Below are 26,752 nucleotides of genomic sequence, written 5' to 3'. Positions count from 1 at the left end.
GTAAAGCTTTTCCTATCCCACAGTGACACTGATGACATCAAATGGTGACAGAATAGGGTTCTTCACATTTACAAATTCACTATACAACTTGCTATTACTGCTCAAACTTAACAATAATCTATCCTAACGTGCCCTACAAATTCTGCAGACAGCTGAAGATGCATTCAAACAAAGTAACCCTGATAGTTTACTGATTCTTCTGCTCTGTTCATAATTACCATCCCGTAACAGGTATTACATAGCATCTAAAACACATGGAAAGTCTTTCCAGTGAATGTTATTTCCTTTGCATATGTGATGCAGCTGAAGATTTTGGGCATCCTCTTCTAATTACGCAGTAAAACGTGTAGCACCAGATATTGTGTGAGAAAAAAAGAAATGTTCTCTAGAACATATTTTTTCCTCAGGATAATTCTGGTGTGTTCTCAGGAGGAATGAGATTGGAGAAGTTATCACTCTTTATGACCCTTAAAGCAAAACAATTTTCAGTGCACTGGTATGCCTGGAAAGAAATAATCCTCTATCCTTTCAGCAAGGTAATGGGGACCACCAAAATGTAGTAAGTTTCACCTACCACCTCCTGGTAACCTCAGGGATACCAAGTGAACAGCATTTTGTAAAGCTGGCTCTGTGGATGACAGTATGGGCAACAGGTTTCCTTGCTTATTCTATAAGCAAGTCAAGGTTGAAAGGACCACAGTCAAGGAGCTCTTAAAAAAGGTTCTGCACGTAGATTCACGATTTTCTTGTTCATGGCTTACACTGCCTCACCATCCTCTGCAGGCGAGGCAAAAGCACTGCAAATGATGAAGCCTGTATCTAAGATGAGAAAGCATCCATGGGGACGTACGAAGTGACTGGTGGGGAAGCCCCCTCTGTCAAAGCTGAGCCTTGCAGTCAGATCCTGAGGACTGGCCCAGCACAGGGGATGGACGTGGCTGACTCTCACCACCTTCTCATTGCATCCTGTGAGCGTGGGGCTTCCTGTTCCCAGCACAGAGACTATCCCAAGATGAATGATAAAAGTAATTATTCAGTTCTTCAATGCACACTTCATTTCCCTTTTCTGAATCACAGTTCAAGTCCCTTTTAGACGTACCCTTGATATCAGCACAGTAGTCTAACTACAGAGAGTCCTAACTTTAAAACAAACTACATCAATACTGTATAATGGATAGGATTCAGTTTACATGCCGGATACATATGTAAGTATGTATGTACTTCGCAAAAAAGCACTGGAAGTTAATTAGTTTTTAAACTTACAGGCATATATTTCAAATTTTCTTTTTTTTTTTTTTCCCTTAGGAGCTTGTTGCTTTTCAGTGCAGCAGTACCGTACACTACTGTGTTAACAGTATCAGACTACTCGGATGTGTCCAGAATGCTCTGATAAGGCTCCAGTGCTGAACGCGTCCCAAGGGCTCTCTCCTCCTGCCAAATCCTAGGGGAGACAGGGGTGCCTCAGCTCCTCAGAGGATCTATTGTCCCATCGTGCTTTGCAGTAGGGAGACAGACTGGAATTGCAGTTTAGTCCTTCAGTTCACTGGATAAAAGTCATCTCTATGCATAAGTCCTGTGTACCACCTAAGGTCCTCTTTCAGACCTGAAATTAGGATGTAAAATGGATATAAATGGTGTAGAGACTTTGGTTGCCTGCAGAGGGGTGAATTTCACCTACTAGGAACAGCTACAGCCAGGTTTCTGAATCTGCATGAAAGTGCTGAGAATTCGCACTGTTTACTGGCTTGGCTGGGGAATGAAGACGCTCACAGGAAATGTTTGACACTTTTGCAGGAATTTGGCTTATTTTGTACTAGAGAACAGATACGCTATACCTGAATTTCTAAACTTATTGTACTGGCATCAGAGTAACTAGAAACCACAAAATGTAGCATAAAAAAAAAAAAAGGAGAGTAGACTATGTATAGATATATTTACATCTACATACATCTACATATAGAAGCTTCTGTTCACTGGAAATCCTATAAGCCACTGCCTGCAACAGCATCCATCCTACGGGAATTCTAGAGATGATTCTTAAGAGACTGAGGAGATGGGGTTATGAGGGGAGCCCATCTGTGTCAGCACCTTATCCAGCCATTGCAATGGTCCATGCAGGTGGATCTCAATCCAGCAGGGCGTGCTTGTAACATCTTGGCGATGATACTCTGCTCCCCAGCCCTATAAAAGCATCAAAGGACCGAAAAGTGAGTTTTTTTAAAAAAACACAATATTAAATCACAACTCCATTGCTGTCAGTCCAACACAACTACCAGTCCACCATCCAAGTTCCCAAGAGGTAATGCCTTGTACCTGGGATAATTTTCTCTAGAAACTTTGCTCCTTTTTAAGGTCATTGTTATCAGGGACTCTGTACTATTAAATTAAAAATGCTCAGTCACACTTCCAGGTGCTGAGACCAACTGGCACGGAGAGGCTTGTTTCCAAGCTTGGCTGCCTGCAAACAGCCCATGGGGAATGGTCCCTGCTGTTCACACCCCAGAGATGTGCCCGGGAAAGTCTGCCAGACTGCTGTCTGGCACAGATGAAAAGCAAGCCAGGCCCTGCCATAACACTTCAACAGGAACTGGGAATGAACCTAGGGACTGCTTCATTTACTGGTAGAGACGCTTCCTACAAGTGTGAGACTCTAGAAGTTCTAGGTATTTATCTGAATCCCTGGAAACTTCCACCAAGGCTCCTATTTACCATACCTAACCTATGTATAGACACTTTCCATACGTTTCCTATCTTTGAACATGTCCTCTTTTCCCATGAGAGCTCCTGGCTGTCTGCTGTGGGAAGTCCTGCAGTAATTTCTCCAGCTCTTTTGGAGAGATAAGGGATATGGAGCATCTGACAGAAGATGGGGATGTGGTGCTGGCAGAGAGAAGAGAGAACCAGAAGTCCTCGCGCCTCAAGCAGGCACAGTGTCTGCTTGTTATGCAGACAGCCTGATTTCACAGCAACACAAGACATCCAAGTCACAGCCCAAAGTCTCGCAGCTCACTGGCTGTCTCGCTGCCGGAACTGAACTCGGCTTTCCACAGGGCAATGTGCAAAATGCGGTCCCACTGCAGGATCACAGAATCACAGAATCATTAAGGTTGGAAAAGACCTTTAAGATCAGCAAGTCCAACTGTCAGCCCAACAACCACCATGCCCCCTAAACCATATCACCAAGTGCTACATCTACATGTTTTTTGAACACCTGCAGGGATGGTGACTCCACCATCTCCCTGTGCAACCTGTTCCAATGTTTGACCACTCTTTCAGTAAAGAAATTTTCCCTAATATCCAATCTAAACCTCCCCTGACGCCTCCTCTCGTCCTATTGCTAGTTACTTGGGAGAAGAGACCAACATCAGGCCACCAATCAGAGAAGCTGAGCCTAACCCATCATTATGCTAGTCAGGCAGGTTGATATTCTTGTCATGAAAAAAGGACATGGAAGTATATTAAGATTGATGCCTGCCAAATTGTAGAGTGCTGAACAACTTCAGACAACTGAGGCTGCTAGAACCCACTTCTCTAGATGATCAGCTGCAAAACTAGGATCAACACCAAAACTAGTTGCTATTGTAAGTGGTCTGGATAAAATCCATTTCTAGCTAATGAAGAAAAGGGAGAAGAAAACAGAAAAGTAATATATGGACCCACCGAAGCCCAAAGAGTACTTTTAAAGAGGCAGCATTTTTCTGACCTGCAGAGCATTTATCAGGCTAGAAGGGGCCAGTGTTTGCAGGCACCTCAGATTAATGTTCTGGAAATGTTTGCATAAAATGCCACTCTTTAAATCAGCATAGTCAGACTTCTGAGTTTGTGAAGTCTTAAGCACTCAGCTGCAGTGAAGATACACGGCCAGAAGAGCAAGTGTCAGAGGAGTCAGTGCACCTCTGCTGACTGGCGGGATGGAAAATCCGGAGGAATTGGAATTACAGGTTGCAAACCCAACCTGCCCGGTTTGGAGGGGTCTGGCAGCGCGCGGCTGGCCACCTCCCTCTGCTGGCAGCTCCCAAACACTCAGGGTGCTGCTGCCTCAGGCTGGAGCTCCCGCAGGGCAGGACCCCCTGTGTGCCTCCTGTACCGCACCCCTGGGCCGCAGGTAGCCTCCTTCACCCCCGGGCAGAAATGAGCCCGGAGGTGGAGGTCTGTTAATAAGGGAATAAAATGAGAACAACTTGCAAAGCTGTGGTGGTGTTTTGCACAGACGGTGGGCAGAGGATACCGATACCCTCTCCAGGAAGACCAGAAATGCCCCTTCTGGCATGGGGGAGATCAGCTAAGGGGTCCTGCTGCTCCCCCCACCCCCTCCCACCTCCTGTGGGCAACAGCTTCCTCCAGCCCAGGCTCCAGCCATGTCCCAGAGCGCTGAGTTGCCTCATACAGTGGAGCACGGCCAAGTCTGCTGGGTTGTCCCCTTAGCCCCAAGACCTGGGGAAATATGGGAGGGAGCGTGCTGGGTTCAGACCTTGTCTTGGAGAAATGCTCTGTCTCTCCACTTTGTGCTTCAGCTGCCACATCTGTGGAGAGGGGACACCAACCAACCTGCTTTGGTTATCAGCAGCGCTCAGCGGATGGAAACTGCTGTCTGCTCTGATGATACATTCACATTTGCCTAAGGGTTAGGCTCCTCCCAGCTGCTCTCTGAGCACACGAAGGGTATCAGAGGGGACAGGACCTTCACCTCCCTCTGTCTCATGTTCTGCCTCCAGAAGATGATACAGTCCTGGCAAGTTTCTCATGTCTTGGTCCCTAACCATCCCTGTCTCCCAGCTGGTAGCTCAAGCGTTGGTGGGGTAAGAGACAGGGTCTCCATCTCTTTGGCTCTGCTTGCCCTCTGGGCTGTAGGTGACCAGCAGCATAGAATCATAGAATCCTAGAATCTTGGGGTTGGAAGGGACCTTTAAAGCTCATCTAGTCCAACCCCCTGCAATGAGCAGGGACATCTTCAACTAGATCACGTTGCTCAGAGCCTCATCCAACCTGACCTGGAATGTTTCCAGGGATGGGGCATCTACCACCTCTCGGGGCAACCTGTGCCAGTGTTTCACCACTCTCAATGGGAAAAATTCTTCCTCACATCTAGTCTAAATCTACCGTCTTTTAGTTAAAACAATTACACCCTGTCCCATCGCAACAGGCCCTGCTAAAACGTCTGTCCCCTTCTTTCTTATAAGCCACCTTTAAGTACTGGAAAGCTGCAATAAGGTCTCCCTGAAGCCTTCTCTTCTGCAGGCTGAACAACCCCAACTCTCTCAGCCTGTCCTCATAGGGGAGGTGTTCCATCCCTTGGATCGTTTTTGTGGCCCCCCTCTGGACCCTCTCCAACAGGTCCATGTCTTCCCCGTGCTGAGGGCTCCAGAGCTGGATGCAGGACTCCAGGTGGGGTCTCACCAGAGCGGAGTAGAGGGGCAGAATCACCTCCCTCGACCTGCTGGCCACGCTTCTTTGGATGCAGCACAGGATACGGTTGGCCTTCTGGGTCCTTCATGAGCCTGCACATTGCCAGCTCCTGTCCAGCTTTTCATCCACCAGTACCCCAAGTCCTTCTCGGCTCGGCCGAGAAACTATTTCTCAATAGTTTGTGGAAATGCATTTCTGTCTAGCATCTGGACACTAGTCAGGGGAGAAGCCACAGGACTGCCCTGCACCTGGGGGTTCTTGGTGTGTGGCTCTGACAGGCGTGTTCCTCTGTGCACTGCATACTCAGCACCCAGGGGCATTCCTGTCCCCAGACTGAACATACTGGGGCTCACACCTTGGGAGAGAAATAATTTGAGAAGACTGAATACAGGAAAGAGTTTTTACAGGACAGCAAGGAAGAACCTAGATGAGATTTGCATAGCCATTTTCCAAAGGTCATGGGAAAGGGTTCAAAATAACTCCTTACACTGGTCTTCTGGTGCCTGAGGCACTATAGTGGCTGATATTGTTTCAACAAAGCAAGGTGATAATATGGCAGCAGCATTACTTAGTGCATTAACACCACCATTTCTCCTGCCATGCTGGGCATGGAGGCAGATAACACATCAAAGAGACTGCTCCCAAGTTGCTGAGATAATGAAAATATTGCGTAACTGGCTACACTGCCTTTACAAACAACATGCCCATTCACGTCTTCCATTAAAGAAAATGCTGTTTGTTGTGTTTCTTGCTTTCTTTTTTTCCCCTAATGCTTGCGTGTGAACAAGATGTCAGTTCCTTCCCAAGAACAAAGCAACAGCGTGGTCAAGGGCAGGGAGACTTTGGCTTGGACTCTTGGGAGAAGTTACAGGGCACTCTTAATGCTCTCAGAGAGTTAAGGAGATGGGTCCCCAAGGACAGTTGGAAAGAGTCAGACCAGAAGACTGCGTGGGACTCATCTGCTTTGCAGAACATAGGGGAACTGGGCTTGAGCCTCAAGCAGTTTTGTAGTATCTTAGATGTGAATTCAATCAGCTTGATTCAGTCATTTGTATAGAATCAAATCTGCAAGACAAAGGGACATACTCAAGCCACTTTGTGTGGTACCCAGCAGGACCAACTGGCTTCTAATGGTGCAACTTCTCTAGTTTGCAGGCTGAACATTGCTGCCAGCTCTCCCCAGCAGCACTATAAGAAGTCAGTCTAGCACATCTGTTAACAGTCTTGAAATACTCACCATTCTCTGGGGTTTAGATGCTAAAATAGGCACCTAAGTAAATCCTAAGTGCTAAAGGGAGTTGAGATCTCATTCTGGTGAGAAGGCCATTCAGAAAATTTAAGAAACTCCCACAAAGACTGCATCACACACAGAGCAGTCAGACTGCAAAGTTCAGATATGAAAGACATGTTAACAGTAATAGCTTTGGTGGCTTCCTGTCTCTTCCAAATAACAGGGGGAAGGTCAGATGTTCTTCTGGGTTTTGTATTCTGCTTGCAAGAAACCCTTCTGGTCATGTGGCTGGCCAGAGTGAACATCATCAGAAATTACGACAATCTCTTGTCAGGGATCAGACAGGTGGCAATCAACAATTCCTAGCAAGCTCAGTGAGGGCTGAAGGAGGACCCAGCATTTCTTGGCTGAGACCATTATATACCAGTCTATAGTAATGGTGAGACTGTAAATTAGTCTAGAGACATAAGGACATTCTTTTCACATCTATGGCTCTACCAAGCTCTATTGCAAACCAGTAACAACAGGAGGGATCACAACTGTCTAAGGTATGTGCAACATTTACATGTTGCTAAGCCCCTCTAAGTTGAGCTCTTTATGCAATCAGTGGTGGAACATCACCATGCAATCTCTGCTTATTTTCCGCAAAAAGCTTATGGAATACCTAATCTTTGGAAGCTAAGAAATTTCCAGGTTGACCACAAAAGCTACTGATTTTAAGCACCTAGAAGTTTAAGAGAACACTGGAAAACAGGCAGTCTGAATTGCTATTTGCAGGTTGGATGTCTAAATCCCCACTTGGGAAGGATTTGATGGGGTCTAGTTTTGCACCAAAGCTAGCAAGTCATGGGATTTGCCTTTTCAGAAATGTAAGAGAAAACAAAGAATCCTTACTTTAACAAAGCTCATTCGAATAGTACACATCTTGGTCAGCTCATACACCACTTCAAAACCATGATTAACTGACTGGGCAAGCAGCTGGGCGAAGAGCTGGTTGTTGAAGATCTTGAGGCTGCAGCCACTAGGGATCTTGCAGACAGTGGCTGGGTGGAAACCATGCTGGTAGTTACAGTTGCGACTTTGCACAAAAATACTGCTATCACTGACACATTCAGCATAAACTTCCCCACCGACATAGTAAAGATGAACACCTTGAAAAAGAAAAAAACCCCATGTATTATTTCTCCATTGTTCACAACACATTTATACCAGTAATTCTTTAACTATTTTACTGGTGTGGGCACACAAGCACAGATTCATTCCAGGCACTCAGTGCCTATACATTGCCTTTTAAAAGACAGTAAACTGTGTGCGTATCCATGCATCTGTACAACGGACCCACCAATATTAAGAGTAACACTATTTTGAGGTACCGGCCTAGCAGAAAAAAGTCTTGGCATGTGATGTTTTTCTTTGTTTCTCAGTGAAGGCTGGTTTAATTCTTTAACCCAACAGCAGAGTACTTCATGACAATGCACACATACACATACATATACACACACACAAATATCAAACACATGTCAACCATATACAAAGCATGGATCAAAAATGTCGAAAGAACTGACAAATCTGTTACGCATTACACATCTAAGTGTATTTTCACTGTTGAGCACTTGCACGCTGACCAAGACCCACTTCATAGCACGCTATTTTTTTACTACAGGATCCTGTCTCATGTTCAAACACAGCATGGTGTGTACTTAAAATAGCTTTTCTGTATTTTGCTTTATTCACCACACCAGAACCATGTATTTGCATTTACATGATGTGACTTACTCATCAGATCCTGTTCAAAGTGACCTTCAGGAAGAAAATGACTGACTTCCTTCCGGACTTTTCAGTGCCCTTACCAACTTGCCAACACTAACTTTCAAATTTTTACCATGCCTTAGGGAAATGAAGATGGAAGCATTTCTATCCATTCAAAGACTATGGTCCCCCCAGGATGTCTGCTTGCATGAAAATATACCTAAATTGGTGGGAGAATTTATCTTAGCCCAATTCCCTCTAAGCTAGGGATCTTGTGTAAGCTAATTGTGTAGATGCCTCCTCTAGTTGATAGATGATGAGAGCCACTGTGACCAGATGATTCACTCCATCCACTACCGAGTGTAGGCTCACAGCCAGCTTGAACTGATGGAAGTCTGTGCAGGTGCTGAAAAGGCTCTCTTGTTCCCTGCCCCTGCTGCTTCTTCCCACACCTGCTTTCACACTGGCAGCAATGGCTGGGGATTGGGCAGACATCCAGATTGGGGAACTGAACAAGCTAATAAACTTAAAAAGAAACAAAACAAAACAAGATTTATTTGTGGTGAATCTTCATCAGTGCAAGTGTGGCAATGGGGACCCAGACTGCTTAAACGTGAGCATGAAACCACACCCTGAAGGGGGCCAAGTCATCCTGTGAAGATGCCTAGACATTCACCCTTCCCATGGCTAGATTTAGGTGAGATGAACCCCTCCCATGGCCAAGAGAGGTGGAAAAACTCATTCTTTGTTCTCATAAAAACCACCACTAAATAAAAATAAAATCCTCCTCTCTATTCCCAGGTATGGCATTCAAACGTGCCGAAACCAGGACACATACAAATGCACAAGTTCACAGAGTCTCAGTGGACTGCCTGCAAAGCTAGTGATAACTATGCTTTAATAATTCAGTTGTAATTACTTTTATTCCTGTTGTCTTTCATACAAAAAAGACTACTGGTTACATATTCCCAGCCTGTTCATCATTCTGTGGTCTTGACAGCAAGGGGCAGCAGCACATCCTTACGACAAAAACAGCCTCTAAACAGAAGTGGGAAAGGCTTGGGGAAAAGCAGGTTAAGTGGGAAAGGAATCTGGGAAAAATACGCTCTCCCATAGGCTTCCAGGGTGACTCAGATGGGAACCTTAAAGTCTGTCTTCAAGCCATCACTTGACTTTTACTTCTATGCACCCACGAGATCTCAAATTAGATGTGAGTGGCGGGGGGTGTGGCTCAGAGCACATGCTAGTATTGCACTGGGAACACGGGTGAGATGACAGCTCCATTAGACCAGCCGTCAGCTCCGGTCCAACTGCACCAGACATTATGGGGTGTTGCATGTTGTGACTGCTATTACTTGACCTGTGTCTCTTTTCCCTTCTGTGGAAGATCGATAAAAGGGAAGGACTGAAAACACAAAGGTCCTAGCTGACCGTGATGGAGTCCATATGACTTTCTGAAATAAACAGACAGAGTGAGGACACAGGGTAGGGAGAGAAGAATAAGGACAAAAATGTTCACTACATTCCGAATCTTCAGGTGTGGCTACTGATTTAGTGTGACCACACTTCTGGATGCTACAGTGAAAAATGTTAAAGGCTGGATTTTCAGAATATATTGAGTAACCAAACTTCTGAAAAAAAAATGAATGCTTTCAAAGGCATTGCCCAAACTGTGTACTATAATAACAAAACACCAGAGTCACTTCTGAAAGCAAAGGCTACAATTTGCTTTTTCCTTGTGGACTTTTTAAAAGCAATAAATATAGCAGTTATGAAATGTCAGTGTGTATTTGTTCACCAGAGACAAGCACCCTCAAGGAAGCCAAGCAACTGAATAGATGTAGAAGACTAAATCAAGCATCCATATGTTTTAGTGGGATTTCATTGCTCTCTGCAGAAACTGGAAATTCAGCAGTTTCCAAGCATCCACATCTTTTTGACACTCTGATCAGAAGTCCCTTTTTTGTCCTTGGAGTCTGACTCCTGAAACAGGTCCAATTGCTAGTAGATGTTGCATTGTGTTCTGGATTGTTTTTAGCTTTGATGTGGTATTTCCAGGAAACAGTTTCACGCTGATACACTAGATGACAATTCAATCACATATCCTTATCCTACTGAGCTAATCTTGTTTACTCACTCTTTTTTCTCCCCCTGTTAACATGTGACGATTGTATCCATTTCAGTAGCTTTCATCTGTCCAGCATGCCTTTGAACTACACACTTTTGGAGCTGCCCTGTGCTCTTCTGCAGGCCTGTACTGGTGCCACTTCTACTCCATTTGAAGATGTTTTTTTAAGATTTGCATAAACAGGGAAGAGCAGTAAAATTAAGGACCTCTGATATACTAAGCTCCTCTCTGGGCAACCTGCTCCCTTCCCTTGGGCAGATTCCTAGAGTAAGACTTTAAAGGACTTTTAATCAATGAAGACAGATCTTCAGATTTGAAGGATGATTGGATGAGGACCATTAGCATTTATCTCATTTTCTTTCTGTTCTGTCTCTTCCTCTTTTTGGGCAGAAAGTCACAGGATGTAACATCTTCAAATGACGGCTTTGACTGGGATCTTTTGTCATCCTTCTTTTAAGGCCGGGCTCAGCTTTGATCTACACCCCTCTGAGAGCTTATGCTGATAGAGCAGCTTTGCTTTATTTTCTGAGCAAGTTAGACCTAGATGTACAACTCATATCCATCCCTCATAACAAACTACTCTGACAGACACTTGTAGCATCACACTGGCTTCACACAGTGCATCTGCAAGACAAATGTCTTCCCTTTCGGAGAAAAGTGCAAGAGTTAAGTACAACGTCTTCTGTGCTAGCCTTCAGGTTCACTGTTGTTTGTAAGAACCATGTCACATTTGTCTCAGAGCTTCCTCGTATTCAGTCATTCAACACTAGACTATCAAGAGCCAATTAAAATACTGCTCTAGGCCTGGGAAATGAGGTGAGGTTGACAAGATAATAGGAGTGGAACAATTAGAGTTAATTAGCCCAGTGGGAAATCCATTCCCAGGCAGCTACTGGTGAGAGGCTGGGTTGGCAAGATAATGAGTCTAGACTGGATATACCAGAACAGGCAAAGCTTCACCTGCACAGAGAAGTGGCCAGTACAGGGCTTCTGACTCACCACCACAAACAACAGTAAGTTCTGGGAGAATATCAGGCCCTACACAGCCCTAGTGAGCTGGGATGGAGTGCGTGCAGCCACACATGTCCAGGTGTGGTATCCTCGTACTTGTCACCAGCAGCATATGATCCTGCCTGCACAGGGCATACGTACACCAGAAGTGGAGCATACAAGGAGAACTGCTGTAGGGAGAATCCAAGATTAGTTTTACTGGTGAGAAGTTGACAAGGCAGGGAATCAGACTGGTGGGGGGCGAAAAGCTACAAAGGCAACCGTGGTAGAGTTCTTCAGCTAAATAACTCAACTACTAAGTGTTTCATCCATCTCCCTTTGTTATTTGGTGGTAGGAGAACCAGCCCTAAGGCACCAGCAATTATCCTTTTAGTGGCATTTCAATGGCAATATTCCCAGTTGCCAGAAGCTCTAATAAATAAAATGAAAATACATACTGCTAAATTAGAACACACAACTATAAACAACATTTTTCTCTTCGCTGGCCAAGCACATAGCTTTTGTAAGGAGCTACTCTGCTGATTGTTATCCAGTCAGAAAAGAATCAGCTGCTTTTCTTCTGTTTCAGAAGTAATCTCAGAGCTTTGGTTTTAAGACAAGCGCATCTGACAAATCAGCTAGATTTTTTAATGCAACGCACGGTTCTTTCAGGCTCTGAATATTACTGAGATGAAGGGATTTTCTCTTACCTTTTCCTATGTGTCTCCTGGTGTTTTCTATCGTAGAGTTGCGGTTTACATTTGACAGCAGTCCCAGGCAGAACCTATTTCTATTATTTGAGGGATCTGTAAATCCATCTATAAGGATACTTCGAGAGGAAGCCTGGAAAGTCTCCCCTACCCGGTTGTTGAGTTCATAGTAGGCAACTGAGCACCAATGTTGGGGTTCCTCATAGCAAACAGGCCGAAAGTCTGTAGGAAATAAAATTAATCAGCTGCTCAGGTCTCAATAATGTTTTTTAAACAATCATTCTCTGTTTTCTTTCCTCTCTCCCTCCTTCCCTCCCATTCCCAGCCCCCTGGCTCTTCATCTAAACAGTCACTTATGTCACGCTTTATCTCAAGAGCAGCTTCTGTTTCTTCTTAATTTTATGACTGAAGTCCCAAACATGCAAAGGGCTGGTACACCAGCTTAAGCCTAAGCCTCCGAGGAGGCCCACTTGTTCTTAAAGTGATAACTCCACTGCATTAAATTAAGCACATGCTGACATTCCTTGCTGAACTGGGGCCCAATCTCTACACTGAAAATAGTACGGGATACATCTGCTCTGCACACCAGCAGGAGCTAGGGATGACAGATGGGCTCAAAGCAAGTCAAAACTGAGCCAAGCCTTCAGTCAAACTCTGAAGTTCAGAAGTAATCCATCACTCCCCCCAATTTTTTGCATGCTTTAGGGCTTTCCGCTTCCATGCGGGACCATAAGCAGAAACGTTAGCAACGTCGTTTCTTTTGGATCTACCCCTGCCCAGGCTTTCTAACTCAGAGACAGAGAAAGACTCAAAAATGTAACAGAATCTCTGAGCCTCATTTGTCCTACAGGAATTAGTGGGAAACCTTATCCTGTCTGCCCACCAGAGGCATGTGAGCCACCAGAGCTCTGCTGCCAGAGCACCTCTGTGCGTAACCTCTAATAAACTTCCAACTAATATTCACTAGGGCAGTGATCAGGGATGGTAAACTATGGTAAAGAGATTAAAGTATCTTGACAATTTATTTAAAAGTTTTGGTGTCTGATAACTAGTTATTATCTGGCCATTCTGTGTACCCATCTGTAATTAGCACTATCACCGTCATCTTCCTTCTGCTCCAGTTTTGTGATACGTACATGTTCCTCACTGTTTCAGAAGGCTGGCATTGTTTTTTTAATATGCATGTGCGTGCACAGTGTTCAGTCCTCATGCCACAAAGGACATTTGTTTAGGACTACAATATGCTGGACTAAAAAAACAATGCTGATTTTTCCTTTGCAGTAGCAGGAAGCCAATAGAAAAGCCAGCAGCAATGGGCTTTGAATGGTGGAGGCATCACCTGCTACGACTAGACTGGAGGTAGTGGAGAGCATCCTGGAGAGGTCATGAAGTTGCTTTGAGAGGAGCGAGGAGGGTCCCAGACTCTTCTACTCTCACCACCCATGCCTCTCCCACTAAAGCATTCTTATATGAGGACAAAGTTTGGCCTTCTGTAAAAATCTCTTTGTGCTTCACTAGAACATGTCCTTTTCTTTTCTAGCCAGCCAGTAATGTAACATTAATACAAAGATGGCAGTAAGAAAGGTCCCAATCACAAGGCTTTAAAGTACTTGAAACCTAGTACTGAAGGTGATAAAGAAATCAGTTCTGGTATTGATAGTGCTCTTGTGTGTTATATTGCCTCATCCTCCTTGATTTGATATCTTTGTCTTTACAACGTAGATAACAGTGTTTGCTTTCATTAACAGCTTTCTAACTGTAATAGTCCACGGATGCAAATAAGGTCTAAACTCTTAACTTCACACATATTTCACTGACTTCTTAAGTCAACCTATTCTGCTAGCTAATGGATGGGTCTAGTACACAGCCTTACTGCAAAACTGTCTGAAATCTATTATTACATATCACTGAACCTTCTTGTTCAAATAACTGTTTTTTTGCTTAACAGTTTTTCTTTGAAGAATAGTACAAATGGTTATTTACTTTCAGCTTCTCCATCGGCAGATTTACCTCCATTGGGCAAAGACAGCACTAGTTGACTTTCAGCTATTGCATCCATTGACCGCCCATTGTGGGTTCCTGGAGGTTCTCGTGCATGGTAAGGTGGGGGTGGAGTTTCCACTATTAGAAAGAAACAAAGAAAAGAAAGAAGACACCTAAATCAATACATTGGTAAATTCTCCCTGGCTTTTCCTGGTGAATACTTAACACTTCTTCAGCATTGTTTAGCTAGGGAAGGGCTGGAAACAGAGCACAAATCTGAACCTGACCTCCCTTCTGTCTCCAGATTAAGACCATTACTTGTTCAGAGAGGACGGGAAGGAAGGGCTGTCATGTTGGACAAGCTGCACGTGAAAGATAGAGGGACAGTCACAACAGTGACTCAGGCCTAGACTGGTGTCTAGTCAAGCTCTCTGTTAACATCAGTTTTTATCCTAAGAAAGTAACACAGTTTGATCCTTCAGTTCCAGACTTCTTTCGCAAATTTAAAACTTGAAGAGGATGATTTAAGAAGGGAAGCTAACTGTAACTGATCCTCTGGGAGAAAGTTCTCTTTCTTCGCAGGCTGTAAAAAAGCCTATGGAAAGCCTTTACACTTTAAAATCAGACTTGGCAAAACTCCCTTCCAGATTTGTCCTTTTTACCTCTGTCCTAGTACATAGATGGGAAAGGCTGGCCATCTTCTCGTTTGTTCAGTCTCCTATCAAAAAGCAATGGATATGATGAAAAAATATGGACAAAAAGTATCAACTCACAACCTTCTCAGCTCCTGATTTGTTTCATTCATGGCACAGTAAGCTAGAAAACAAAAGGTGACTCTATAGTGGGGATTCTCAAGACCGACAGGAGGCTTTAGAAAGCTGAAGAAAGAGAGATTTCATTTTCATGTTACAAAATGTCAAAATTCACTGCATAAGTACTAAAAGCATATAGTTTTATTCATTTGAACAGAAACTTAGTGGGCTTATGTGTAAATTATAGCCATATACAAGCTTGCAGGACTAAGGGTCTCTTTAAGAAGATCACGGTTTAACTTGGTTCCAGGTTGAAATTTTGTCTTGTGTTGGCTGGCCCTCAAAACAGGGGAACTTCACCCACAGCGGATAAATATGGATTGTCTCATAAAACGACCATTGAATCTTCCAAGTAAGTATTGCGCAGGAATGTTATTCTATTTAAGCATTGTTCAGGATTTAGGATTTTCATACACTATATGGTATTTTTAAGATATAGATGACATAACCGTCCCACAGAAAATACAAGCTAGAATAGTAAAACAAAATCAAGAAAGAGTGGGAGAATACAAGTCATAGAAAGGAATATAATGTGGTTACACAGGTATTTTTGATGTCTACACCTAAGCTAGTCACCATAAGCCCTCCTTACACCCACTACAGAAAAACAGGCACCTGCAGACACGGTGCATCTTAGCTACCTTAGACATATACCTTAAGATGCAATGTATCTTGTTCTAGGAGTGCCTGTTTTTCTCCACTGATTACAGAGGGAGTACAGACAATGGCATGAGATGTACAAATTTGCATTGTTGACATCTATATTTGGTCACACCAATCCCACTCAAGGTTCTTGATGTAACTCCAGTTTGCTTTAGATAGTCTTCCATTCCTGATTGTTACACAGGCAAATTATGCTTATCGGTATGCTGTTTGCTGTTATATACTGAAGCTCAGGTTGAGCCACTTCCATTTTTAAGTAGCTTTGTAAGGTCCCAAGTTCAGATAAATGCACGAGTCACAGTCATTGCATAGTTGGAATGGGCCTGATTTACCTGTCAGGACCAGCTCTACTGAATCCAGCTTGGTTACACAGAGGTGAAAGAAAAAGATGGGAGAAGACAAACAAGTCCAACTACTTGCTGAAATGTTTCAACGTTTTTAAATATGATTTAATCTGAAGTATAGATCTAGAGAAGAAATGAATGAAGGTCCATTCAATGAATGGAGAGGGAATGAAAAACATCACACTGTGTTGAAAGTGTCCGGCTTAAAAGGAAGTTCAGATACTACAAATACCTTGTAAAAATAAACATCTTTCTTGCACTTAAAATCAAAGTCACAGAATCACAGAATCATTAAGGTTGGAAAACACCTTTAAGTTCACCAAGTCCAACCATCAACTCAACACAGTCATGCCCACTAAACCATGTCCTGAAGTGTCACATCCACACATTTTTTGAACACTTCCAGAGATGCTGACTCCACCACCTCCTGCGCAGCCTGTTCCAATGCTTGACCACTCTCTCAGTAAAGAAATTTTTCCTAATATCTAGTCTAAACCTCCCCTGGCGCAGTTTGAGGCCATTTCCTCTCATTTGATCGCTAGTTACTTGGGAGAAGAGACCAACACCCACCTCGCCACAACCCCCTTTCAGGTAGCTGTAGAGAGCAATAAGGTCTCCCCTCAGCCTCCTCTTCTCCAGACTGAACAACCCCAGTTCCCTCAGCCGCTCCTCAGAAGACTTGTGCTCCAGACCCCTCACCAGCTTCGTTGCCCTTCTTTGGACACGCTCGAGCACCTCAATGTCCTTCTTGTAGTGAGGGGATAGGCATATCATAGGGCATGAATTTAAATGCCTTGTAGTTGAGACGTTAAAACATTAAGCTACAAGATTCTGACCTGAATTTATCTTTGTGAAAAACTTGAGATCACTGAAACTATTTAAGAGTTACAACAAAGTGCAGAAGTGAATCTGAACTATGTTTTGATATTAAAGCTAGCCTCTCAGCTGTACTGCATGACACCTTCTTGGTATATTTAACAGCAAAAACATAGTTAAATTCTCAGGTAATTAGAACAGTACGAAGTAAGAAGTTCACAAGGCAAACAGTCTGAGTGACCTGCCGACGTCAGAACTGGGGAGCTGATGAAACACATTCCAAAGTCATAGGAATTTGCCTGGTGGCTTCACCAAGTGTTGGGCCAGATTGTTAAACACCCTAATTTCCTGAAGTTTATACAGTCAGTGGGATCACCATACATTAAAAAACATTTCTGCATACCAATTTCCCCATTTTATCCTGTCTCTCTTGCTGGAGTTTCTAAAGGTACCTACCCTGACTATCTCTATTAGAGGTGCCTAACTTAAGTGTTGCAAGTGCTGTTTTCCATGGATTGTATCAGAAACTTGGATGGGCAGCTTTAGGCAGAAAATGGCCTGGCACACCTGCTCCTCTCCTCAACTTTCCCCTTACAGTAGTCATGAAATCTCATCCAGGCACTTTTAGGAGTGGGATGACTACAACTGTTAGTGCTTTGAGCATCCATCAGAAGGACTGAGAGACAATACTAAGAGACAGTCACGAGAAATCACATTCCAAATCCATCCTGTCCAACAGTTCAATCTGTAGGTACAGACTGGGGGGAGCACACAGAATTGGCAGCTGACCCCAGGCCCTGGCAAGAACCTCGACTGCCTCAGTTTGGGATGTCTGAAAGCTCATTCTTACCTGTGAGCTGATAGGGACTTCCTGGTCCAGAAGAGCTTCCTGGTGAGTTGGGATAGCTGATGCTGTTAGGCGACTGGGAGAACATGTGACTGGGTGATGAAGGAAAGGGGGTGCATGGAGGATGCTGGAAAGAATCAGGATATGTGGCATTGTGCGGCATCAGCGGCTCGCTGTGCAGAGAAGTGTTTCGAAACTTGGCGAGGAGGCTGAGGTGAGGGTTAAACTCGCTGTGTCTTGGAACGAGTACAGGAGGTAGGACTGAAAATAAAAACAAGAACAGAAAAAAACTGGTTAAAACTGCACTCTGGAAAGTATCTCTCTTTTTTTAAGTTAAAAAGAGGCATATTCCATGCTGCCCAAATATTGCTGTCTAGATACAAGTCATTAAAGGGCAACCAACCTGTCCAAAAACAAGAATCAAAAGCTGATTTTTGTACCTTTTTTCCCAGATTTGCAGCCACTTGCAGCAGTTCCATATGCAAAATATGGACTCGTTCCTTACTGCAGCAAGGTACCATAAAATTCACAGGTACGACATGTGCACACAGCCCTCTTTCTTACAGAAATGCAAGTGGCACATTTCTCCCTCTCAAAATTACCTATTCTTTCCTTCCTGAAAGACTGAACATGTCAGGAGTTTGCTAAGTATTATCACCAGGATTTGCCAAAACCACAGCCAAGTTTAATAACAATTAAGAGTGCTCCGCAATACACTGCATATTTTACTACCAGTGTTTTATAGATGGGCAAAAGACCTGAAGCTAGACACCAGATTTAAAAGGTTTTCAAGTACTTGAAAATGCTGCCAGCCAGACAGTGGGATCTTTAAAAGGAAATGTAAATGGCAATTCAAATATTGCAGCAATATTAATTTAGCTCTTGCAATATAGTTAGAAAAGATCTAGCATGAGGAGGCAAATGTCAATGGTTGATAGTTAAGACATGAAAAACGCAGGTCAGAAAACTGAAATCCAAATTCATCCATGTAAAAATTGGTCTAATAGAAGATACCGTCTCTCTTCACAAACTCTCTTTACTTGCATCTCATACTATCAGTGCTGTTAATGGCATTGCTGCACTGAGAAACCTAAAGTTGACCCAAATTATTTTGAATCCTGACATATCAGGAGGGAGAGCAGAACTGGAGCCAAAACACTTTAGAAAACCCAACTAGTGAGTTACCTGTGAAGGTGCAGCCCCTAAGCTGGAACACAAAGAGGTGTTCACAAAGGTGAACACAAAGAGCTAAATAGTTCTGTGTATGGGAGTTCAACTTGGAGCTTTAATTGGGTTTCCTGTAATCCTTTGGAGGAGAACAGCACCTACAATGGGCGATTCATGTACCCCAAGATTCCTCTATTAGTTACTAGCTCACATAGTACCTAATTATCTTAGTTAAGTCCTTAAACACAGGTAGGGAGAATGAATCCCCAGTTGCTATTGTTCAGATCTAAAAGCCACCAGAGAAGACAAGGAGGCAATTTGAGTTATTGTGACAAGGATGAATTGTCCCAACACCGGGAACAATTCAGCAGGCTTGTATTGATTGACCTAGCGTCCAGAGTTCCTCTGTCCTGAAACCCAGCAGCACGTAATCTTTCAGTCTATCCTTACTAGTTTATGGAAACAAATAACAATGTGCACTCTTGGTTATAAATGCTGACAGGAATATATGGTTTGAACGTGTTTTAACATATTGTTTGGGCCCAAAAGCTCTGTCCAGGTAAGGCCAATTCTTTCTAGGCAGGTTAGCTAACACCTTCTAATTACAGCAAACTCTCATTTATCCAGCATAATGAAAGAGTGGAATAATTGCTATAAAGCATATAATATATAGATAATGCAAAACATGTGCATGAGAAGAGGCTGTAGGAACACCCTCCTTGGAGTGCACTCTCAGTGCACATGGATTGCTCAGAGAGCTGGGGCAGCTGAAGCAGTAGGAGGACGACCATTTGCCTGGTACCAAAGGCAGGTTTACAGCTTCTTGCTTGATGTAGCACTATGCTGCAGCTGGGGCTGGGTTAAACCACACTCCTGCCCACCCACTGGCATATACCATTTGGGAATCTGCCAGTCACCCATGAACTGAAGAACTGAGCCCTATAAAAGCATACAAAAGATTGGACTGATGACAGGGGGTTCACTGCAGAAGTTATCTTCTTACCTGCATGGAAACACAGGCACTGGGATACCTGTTAAGAAACTATATGTAGAGCCTTCTCTGGCCCAATGCATTTCTAATCAGCTTCTGGCCAGCACAGGGATGGTGCTCTGGAGGCTGCTTTCTTTGCTTCTGCCTCTGATATGCCCCTACCCGTGGGATGAAGATTTTGTTGCCACCCTCTTAAATCCTTTGGTAGAGAAAGGTATTTCTGCTTCTTTAGCTTTTTGGATTTCATAGACTCTCCAGGTAGGATTCATACAGGCAATACAGATATTCACAACTAAGATGCATTTCCCAGTCCCGCATGGATCTCTTCATAGCAAGTGGAGAGAAACAGACTCTTTTACTGCTCAGTTCATCTGCTCTATATTGGGACAAGACCAGTACCACCACTGCGGATGTGGTTTTCATGAGCTGGATCCCTCCCAGCTTCAGGTTGTGAGCACCATCAGGCTTCACAGCAGCTTCAGGCTTTGAGCTGCTGCTGCTTCTGGAGTTTTCCTCTGCTGCTCCATGAAACTGGTATGATGCTTGCCAGGTCTGCTGCTGCTCAGCCAACTCTGACCAGCAGCCTTAGAAAACGGGGAACTGGTGATCCTTTTGCATCCAGCAGAGGTGCTGAGCAAGGGACAGTTGTGCTACAGCAATGCTGTGCACCGCTGGGAGGCTGGCACCTCGCCGCAGGTACCACCGCTAAGGAAGCGGCTTGCTTCAGCCCTGTGAGAACTCAACACAACTTCTTCTCTAAATGAAAGCTGAGAATCTGGATGTGTGAGCAGCACTTGCCAGGGAAAGCCTTTGACTCGCCCTGAGTGAGTCAGCAAGAGGAATTTTCAAGCCTTGAACTCCTTCCCAGCTCTGACCAGGGTACTCTTTAATTTCTGCTCTGCTGTACAGTTTTTGCCACCTCACTCAATCTTTCCACTGACTGCTCTGTGGCTGCCTAGAGGGCTAAAGCCTCTGTGGTGGTGAGGAATTCAGAGATTTTCTTGTTTGTGGCTAAAAATTCCCCAGAGGGCCTTGTTCTCCTTGTTCTTTTGGTAACAGATGTCACTCTCCAGGGCTCAGCCACTCTGAAGGAAGTGTGACCAGAGGCATGAAACTGAGTGACTGAGTGCATTGAGACCTGTCTGTCCTCATAATTTACCTGCATTGCCTCCACTCAGTGGGGTCCTTTTCTTCTACCTGCTATTCTCCACCGAGATCCAGGGGTGGATCCTTCTTTCTATGCACACCCAAGTGTTGATGATCTTTGTTCAACTGAAGGCAAATGCAGTCATGTCGCAGGTCCTGCCACTGCCTTTCCTGCACTAGGCTTTCTCCTGTTCCCTTTATCTGCAACAATTCTTGCTGGAAACCTGGCTGTGCCCACAGACTGTGACTTCAGGTGCCAGCAAGCAAACTATTTGCCTCACAGTTTAATTCCAGGTACAACATCCATACTGCGATTTCTCATGCATCAGCCCATCTTTACAGAGTTTACTATCTTTGGAAACCTACCCTCCGGTGAGATCCATCTGTTCCCTATGCCCATGACCATTCGCAAACACCAAACACACGGCCAACAGTGAGATCATCAGGTGGTCTTCTAGCTGGGAGGCTACCACATCTTAGTCCCATGTGGGCTTGACAAAAGCAATCAGTTAGTCTAAGTCAAAAGTTCATTTAGGCTCCTGCTGTCTACAGCAATGGTGCACACTAGAATTTGCAATATCTACACATGAATGATCTCATGTAAAAAAATAGGGTACATGTTTTGGCAGCTTGTATATTTTTCTGAAACTGCAGCTTCTGCTGACTGTAACAAACTATTCAGATTTCTGACCAGATTTTTGAGGCAAAACAATGAAGGAGGAAGCAGGGCTTAACCACCACACCTATCTCCTTGAGGCTAGGTGGCCTAGCCCCTCTCTGCAGTGGGATGTTGCACAAGTAGAAGAAATATTTGCTCCTTTTTTCTAATGGCACCTGCTGCTCAGCAGACCTGAGAAGATATCTGCTGGGGACACTGGTAGCAGCAATAAAAGCTATGCATAATCTGTGCAGTATTGGTCAGTACAGACTAGGATGTGGCTGGGCAGCCTGAGGACACAGCAGAGGCAATGAAACACCTGAATCTCAGACCAGAGCTTAAAGCTGCTCTCTAGTAATGTACGTCTAGGGATCTGACAGATCATTAAAGAAAGGGTGAGGACCTCCCATCTTTGACACAACTTATTCATTCTGAATAAAAGTTAACCGATTTGGTCCCAGAGTGGTTGACTCAGCAAAATAGACTGCAGTGATGGAAGGTGAGCCCCAAAAGGATGGACATTTGTAAGAAAAAAATACTTGCTTGTGGATTACAAAAAAATGCACTGCTGACTAATTTCATTGGTGGATTCTTTAGCTACAGAGGATGAGACTCAGAGAGTCTCACTCACATAAGCCTAAGATAACCAAAAGGCAAGATGCAGAAGATTTCCTGTAGTTAAGAGAGGACTGTTGTTTAAACAGACTGGCACCTAGATCAATCGATCCCAGCCTTTTCTGTAGTGATCTCACTGCTGGCACTTTCTCCTGAAGCTCATTTCTCCTCTTGCCTCACTTGGAGCTGCATTACTGCCACTTGCAGTGGTGTAAGTTATCCCTCCTGCCACCGCCCCAGCACACCTGAGTAGGTTGTACTCCTTGCTGCACCTCATCTTTAGCAGGGAGGTGACTCACTTGTGAGTTCAGCTTCTAAGCTGTCCCCGTAAGAAGAACAGGAGGGGTGAACACAACAGCCCGAGAACAATTCCCTGGTCCTACGGGGAACTGGCACAACACAGCTTCCATCCTCACAGCTGTGCTTTTTCATCTCCAAAACAAGGTGGTCACGTCCAACGTGCCCCAAGTCCCTCCTGTGGTCTAACCCCTGCCCTGAGAACTGCTAGTCCATGCGAGTCCGCATGGGTCAAAGCTGTGCCCGGGAGCACGCTACCAATTCAGCAATACTCAGACCTGCACCTTGGCCCCATCTCATTTACTAGTAGAGATGTAGCTGCTGCACAGACAAACAACAAATGATAGAGACATGTTCACAGCTGAAACCTTCTGATTTTCAGGATCAGAACAAGCAGCTTTGGCAGCCATTTAGCAGATGCTGGATCATCCCAGTACTAGTGTTTGTTAGTTGGCACTGAACAGATCAGAAGACCGGGACTGAAGAAAGCACTGTGCAGTGCTGCCAGCTACCGCGCTGAGGAGAATCCATTAACTACACTGGAGTTACACCAGAAGAAATGGGAAGACACTAAAGAGTGCAGCCTTCAAAGAGAAAGATACACAAAATGGGATGTTTTATGAACGTCTTTTCTTACATTCTTGAAGAGTTTATTTTAGCAAGGCAGGAGATCAGCTCTTTCCACTGAGAACTGTTGACAACAAGCACCACTCACTGCAGCTGTAAAATTTTAGTTGTGACAATGTTTACAGCAGTTCAGACACAACTTCAAAATGACAGCTCCACTGCACTGCAAGGACTATCAGAAAAGGGAGCAGCCCCTCTTGTTTAACAAATGTTAACAAATGCTTTTCCCCTATTTCATCTGTGTGAAAAGAAACATCCTACAGTTCACTTATCTGATCCTAATGTCACCTCAGAGTAAAGTTCATGCCAGAGAAAGAGTAATCACAGAATAAGTATACACTTACCAACTGTATCCATTAGTAAATTAAATTACTGTGATTTTTGGCAGCAAGGGAGAGCTAGGTTAGACATTAGAAATCATTTTGAACTACAAGGATGGCAAAGCAATAGATTCATTTGCCTGGGGAGGTTGTGGAGCCTCTATCACATGGGATTTTTAGAGCTCATTAGAAAAACATCTGTCAAGAATGTACCTGGTAATTTGTTTTGTTTTGGGAGTAGGGGCAGAGGAGAACAGGATGACTGCTCAAGGTCTCTGCCAGCCCTGCTTTCTAAGATCCCTATAGAAGTCAACCCTGAACACTATAATTTTTTAACAGATGTTTCATTGACATAAAGCCTAATCAAGCGACGTTTCAGTGAGTTCAAAAGTTTTCAGTGCTGACCAAGTCCAGTCTAAAGAGCATCATCAGTGGAAAAATTCAGTTTTATGGGAACTTGGAGGATTTATTTCACATAAACTATCCATTCAGTAAGCAAATCCCACCGAAGGCAGGCCAACAGGCATTTTAGGAAGAATCAACTGACCCGGTTTCATATCCACAGCAAAATAAGCCACCTTACTGCAACTCTTACCTTTAAAGAGAAAGCTAGCGGATTAATGAGTTGATTGATGGTTTTCAGACAATGAGGTATAAATCTAGCCAGGGTGGTAAGCCCAGGCTGGTGCCTAAACTTCATGCAAATGGACACCAGGTTGCAGGGGGAGGGTTCAGAGGGTGGCCAGCACCCATGTCCACAGAGATGAAGCTCCTTTCAGCACCCTGGACAAGATCCGGGTGCCCCTGGGGGTCCGATGGGGCGCAGACCCCACAAGCGAGGTGCTCCTTACACCAGAGGTGTGTTGCCACCGGGCCACGAAAGGCCCAGGGTCCTTCCATCAAATGGAACCTGCCTTTTCAGAATTCAGAGCACAACTCAGTAGGATGCACCAAGACTAGACCTGCCAGTGCAAGAGCTAACAGAGAGACATGAATCATTTGCAGATGATATAATTACCTGGGGTTTCCACCCGCCGGTAATGGTAAGGGTTAATACACACTTCTTTCTGTTTTGAGCCAAATGGGAATTCACAACATTCCAGTGGTTTCAACTCATGGTGAGATTGCAAATCAGGCCAGCGCCACACTCTGCAGTATATGACGTGGGGAAGCCCCTTGCGGTGAGACACCTGCAGCCGCCCATCCAAGGAACGTGGGATCGTGACACATTTACTGGGCTGACCCGGGCAGCTCAGAGCCCTTTCCAGTTCCTCCATGGCACCTTTTTTCTTCTTTAACTTCTTCACCAAGGAATCAACAGCTTTTTCTGCCCACTTTTCCTCTTCATCTCCTTGTTTCCAGCCCAGCAGCCTTTTCACTGCAGGGCTGGTGAAGGAGAACAAGGAACTGATAGGGGTGCTGGAGTGCATAAGAAGCAGAGATTGCACACGAACGTCAATGGAAGCACAAATCGCTCTCCTGCCTTGCAAGGCTTGCACGGAGTTTCCACAGTATTGGGATGGATGCTTCCTTCACGGAATGGTTCTTCCACACATACGGTTTTGTAGTCTTAGGTGCTGGTTACAAGTAGTCCAACAGGGTGGGTCTCAGAACTTTCCAAACATCAAGAAACTGCTGATGAAGCCTGGAAAAACAACACAATACATAGTTAGGCTTCACACACTCCTTTCATTGTTCCTTCAATAAAATCTTTTGAAAGAGAAATGACTCAAAATGTGTATTTAATTTTCAATGGTTTTCTGGTTATTTTTTGCTGTTTATTTTGGGTCCAAGCCTCTCCTCCCCACTACCCTCCACACTCATTTTACAGTTGGACCTCGGAAAGCATTAAGCACCCAGTTGTTTCAATTTATGTTTAGAGTTTAACACAGTAAGCAAATTGTTGCAGGGTTGGAGTTATATTTAGTACAAAAGAAAATGTACCTTTGTTTTTTTATGCTGGCAGTTGTAGATTCAGCTCAAGCATCTTCTATGAAATTATATCTGTAATATCAAATTTTAAAGAAGTAATGAGTAGAATATATTTTTGATTTCAACGCCCTCTCTGCCTTTCCAATGTCACTCTACTGTCAAGAGGTGTACAATATTAACTGCAAAAATAATTTAAAATTCCACTACTCACAGATTTCATTTATCGCCTTTGAAAGATCTATCACTATTCTCTAATTTTATTTACATTGTCTCACAAGAGAAAACCTTGTTTGCCTAGCCAGTCTGTTTCACTCTTTCCAACAATTCAGAGATTTTTGGATGAAAATCACAGGCTTTTGGACACAGTTTGTGCTGGACGGATCCTGAGTTCTTTCTGCTAGGAGTTGCTACATCTGACAAAGTAAGTCCAACAGAAAGAGTGTAGTTCTTGAGGGTTTTTCTTTTTTTTTTCTTTTTTTTTAAATGTAGCTGGAGCCAGTCTAATTTTAGCTGAAAATGACATATTTCCACTGACTGGAACTCTGAGGAAAAACGTCCTTGTATGTCAAGCTATTTACCGCTTTAAAAATATTTCATGGACCCCCTGTGCATACCAAGTCCAAAGAACTGAACTATACAGAGGGCACTTAAAGCAGGAGATGGGAGCAGCTTCTATATGGATGCCTGCAGAGAAGCAGCTGCATGACTGCTCTGCTCCAGCCTTGTGGGAGGACTTGGGTCCGTCTTGCTCCCCACCACTAAAGGCCTAGACATAGTCCTCAGCACTACTTAAATGTAGCCACTAAGGAGACATAGAGATATTGCCCAGTGTTGAGAGCAGCACGGCTTCACAAACCATGTTATTCTGCAGTTTCCTTAAATTGTAAGAGTTCAAAGGGCACTTGGGGACACTGAGCGCAGGCACAGGTACAACATATTGAGACAGGAGGCCAATCCCAAAGACTGGTTCCTCAGCAGAGTCTGATACGCTCAGCACCACACAGCCCTGGAGCATGCTGCAGGGTAAGCACACATGGCCCAGGGCATCAGAGCCACTGAGGCAACATGCAATGTCTGCTGAGGACTAATGACCGCCTAGAGCTGTTTTCCTCCTAGCCCTTCTGTTTTGTTCTCATGCCCATTCCTCTGCCCCACTCTGTTACCCTTTAAGACACCCAGCACCCTGAGAAATGCAGATACATGTGTACGTAAGGCACTTTTTCCCTTCTTCCACAAAAACAGCAATGATGAGGGCTCAAATTCCCAAAAGCCTTCCACAGAGCTAGGGAGATGGAAGCACTTGACCCCACAGAAGAGAAA

General features: G+C 44.2%; 1 protein-coding gene across 3 annotated transcripts; it reads right to left on the bottom strand.

Annotated features, from left to right (window-relative positions):
- Window positions 1–1,159: 1,159 nt before the first annotated feature.
- Window positions 1,160–24,930, bottom strand: SMAD9 (SMAD family member 9; the record flags this gene model as incomplete). Of its 3 annotated transcripts, none has more annotated exons than XM_082007024.1 (6): window positions 1,160–2,181; window positions 7,532–7,788; window positions 12,215–12,436; window positions 14,198–14,335; window positions 17,683–17,940; window positions 24,519–24,930. In XM_082007024.1, 6 exons carry the CDS (start codon window positions 24,928–24,930, stop codon window positions 2,038–2,040), a joined length of 1,431 nt encoding a protein of 476 aa, XP_081863150.1. In that variant the 3' UTR covers window positions 1,160–2,037. The 3 variants fall into 3 exon arrangements, with proteins under 3 accessions (XP_081863150.1, XP_081863151.1, XP_081863152.1); XM_082007025.1 differs by having other exon boundaries at window positions 14,225–14,335; XM_082007026.1 differs by lacking the exon at window positions 14,198–14,335.
- Window positions 24,931–26,752: the final 1,822 nt, after the last annotated feature.

Source organism: Phaethon aethereus, assembly GCF_964289735.1.
Source record: "Phaethon aethereus genome assembly, chromosome: 1".
Lineage (NCBI taxonomy): Eukaryota > Metazoa > Chordata > Aves > Phaethontiformes > Phaethontidae > Phaethon > Phaethon aethereus.
Note: the sequence above shows the minus strand (reverse complement) of the source record. Positions and strands in the feature narration are given on the sequence as shown.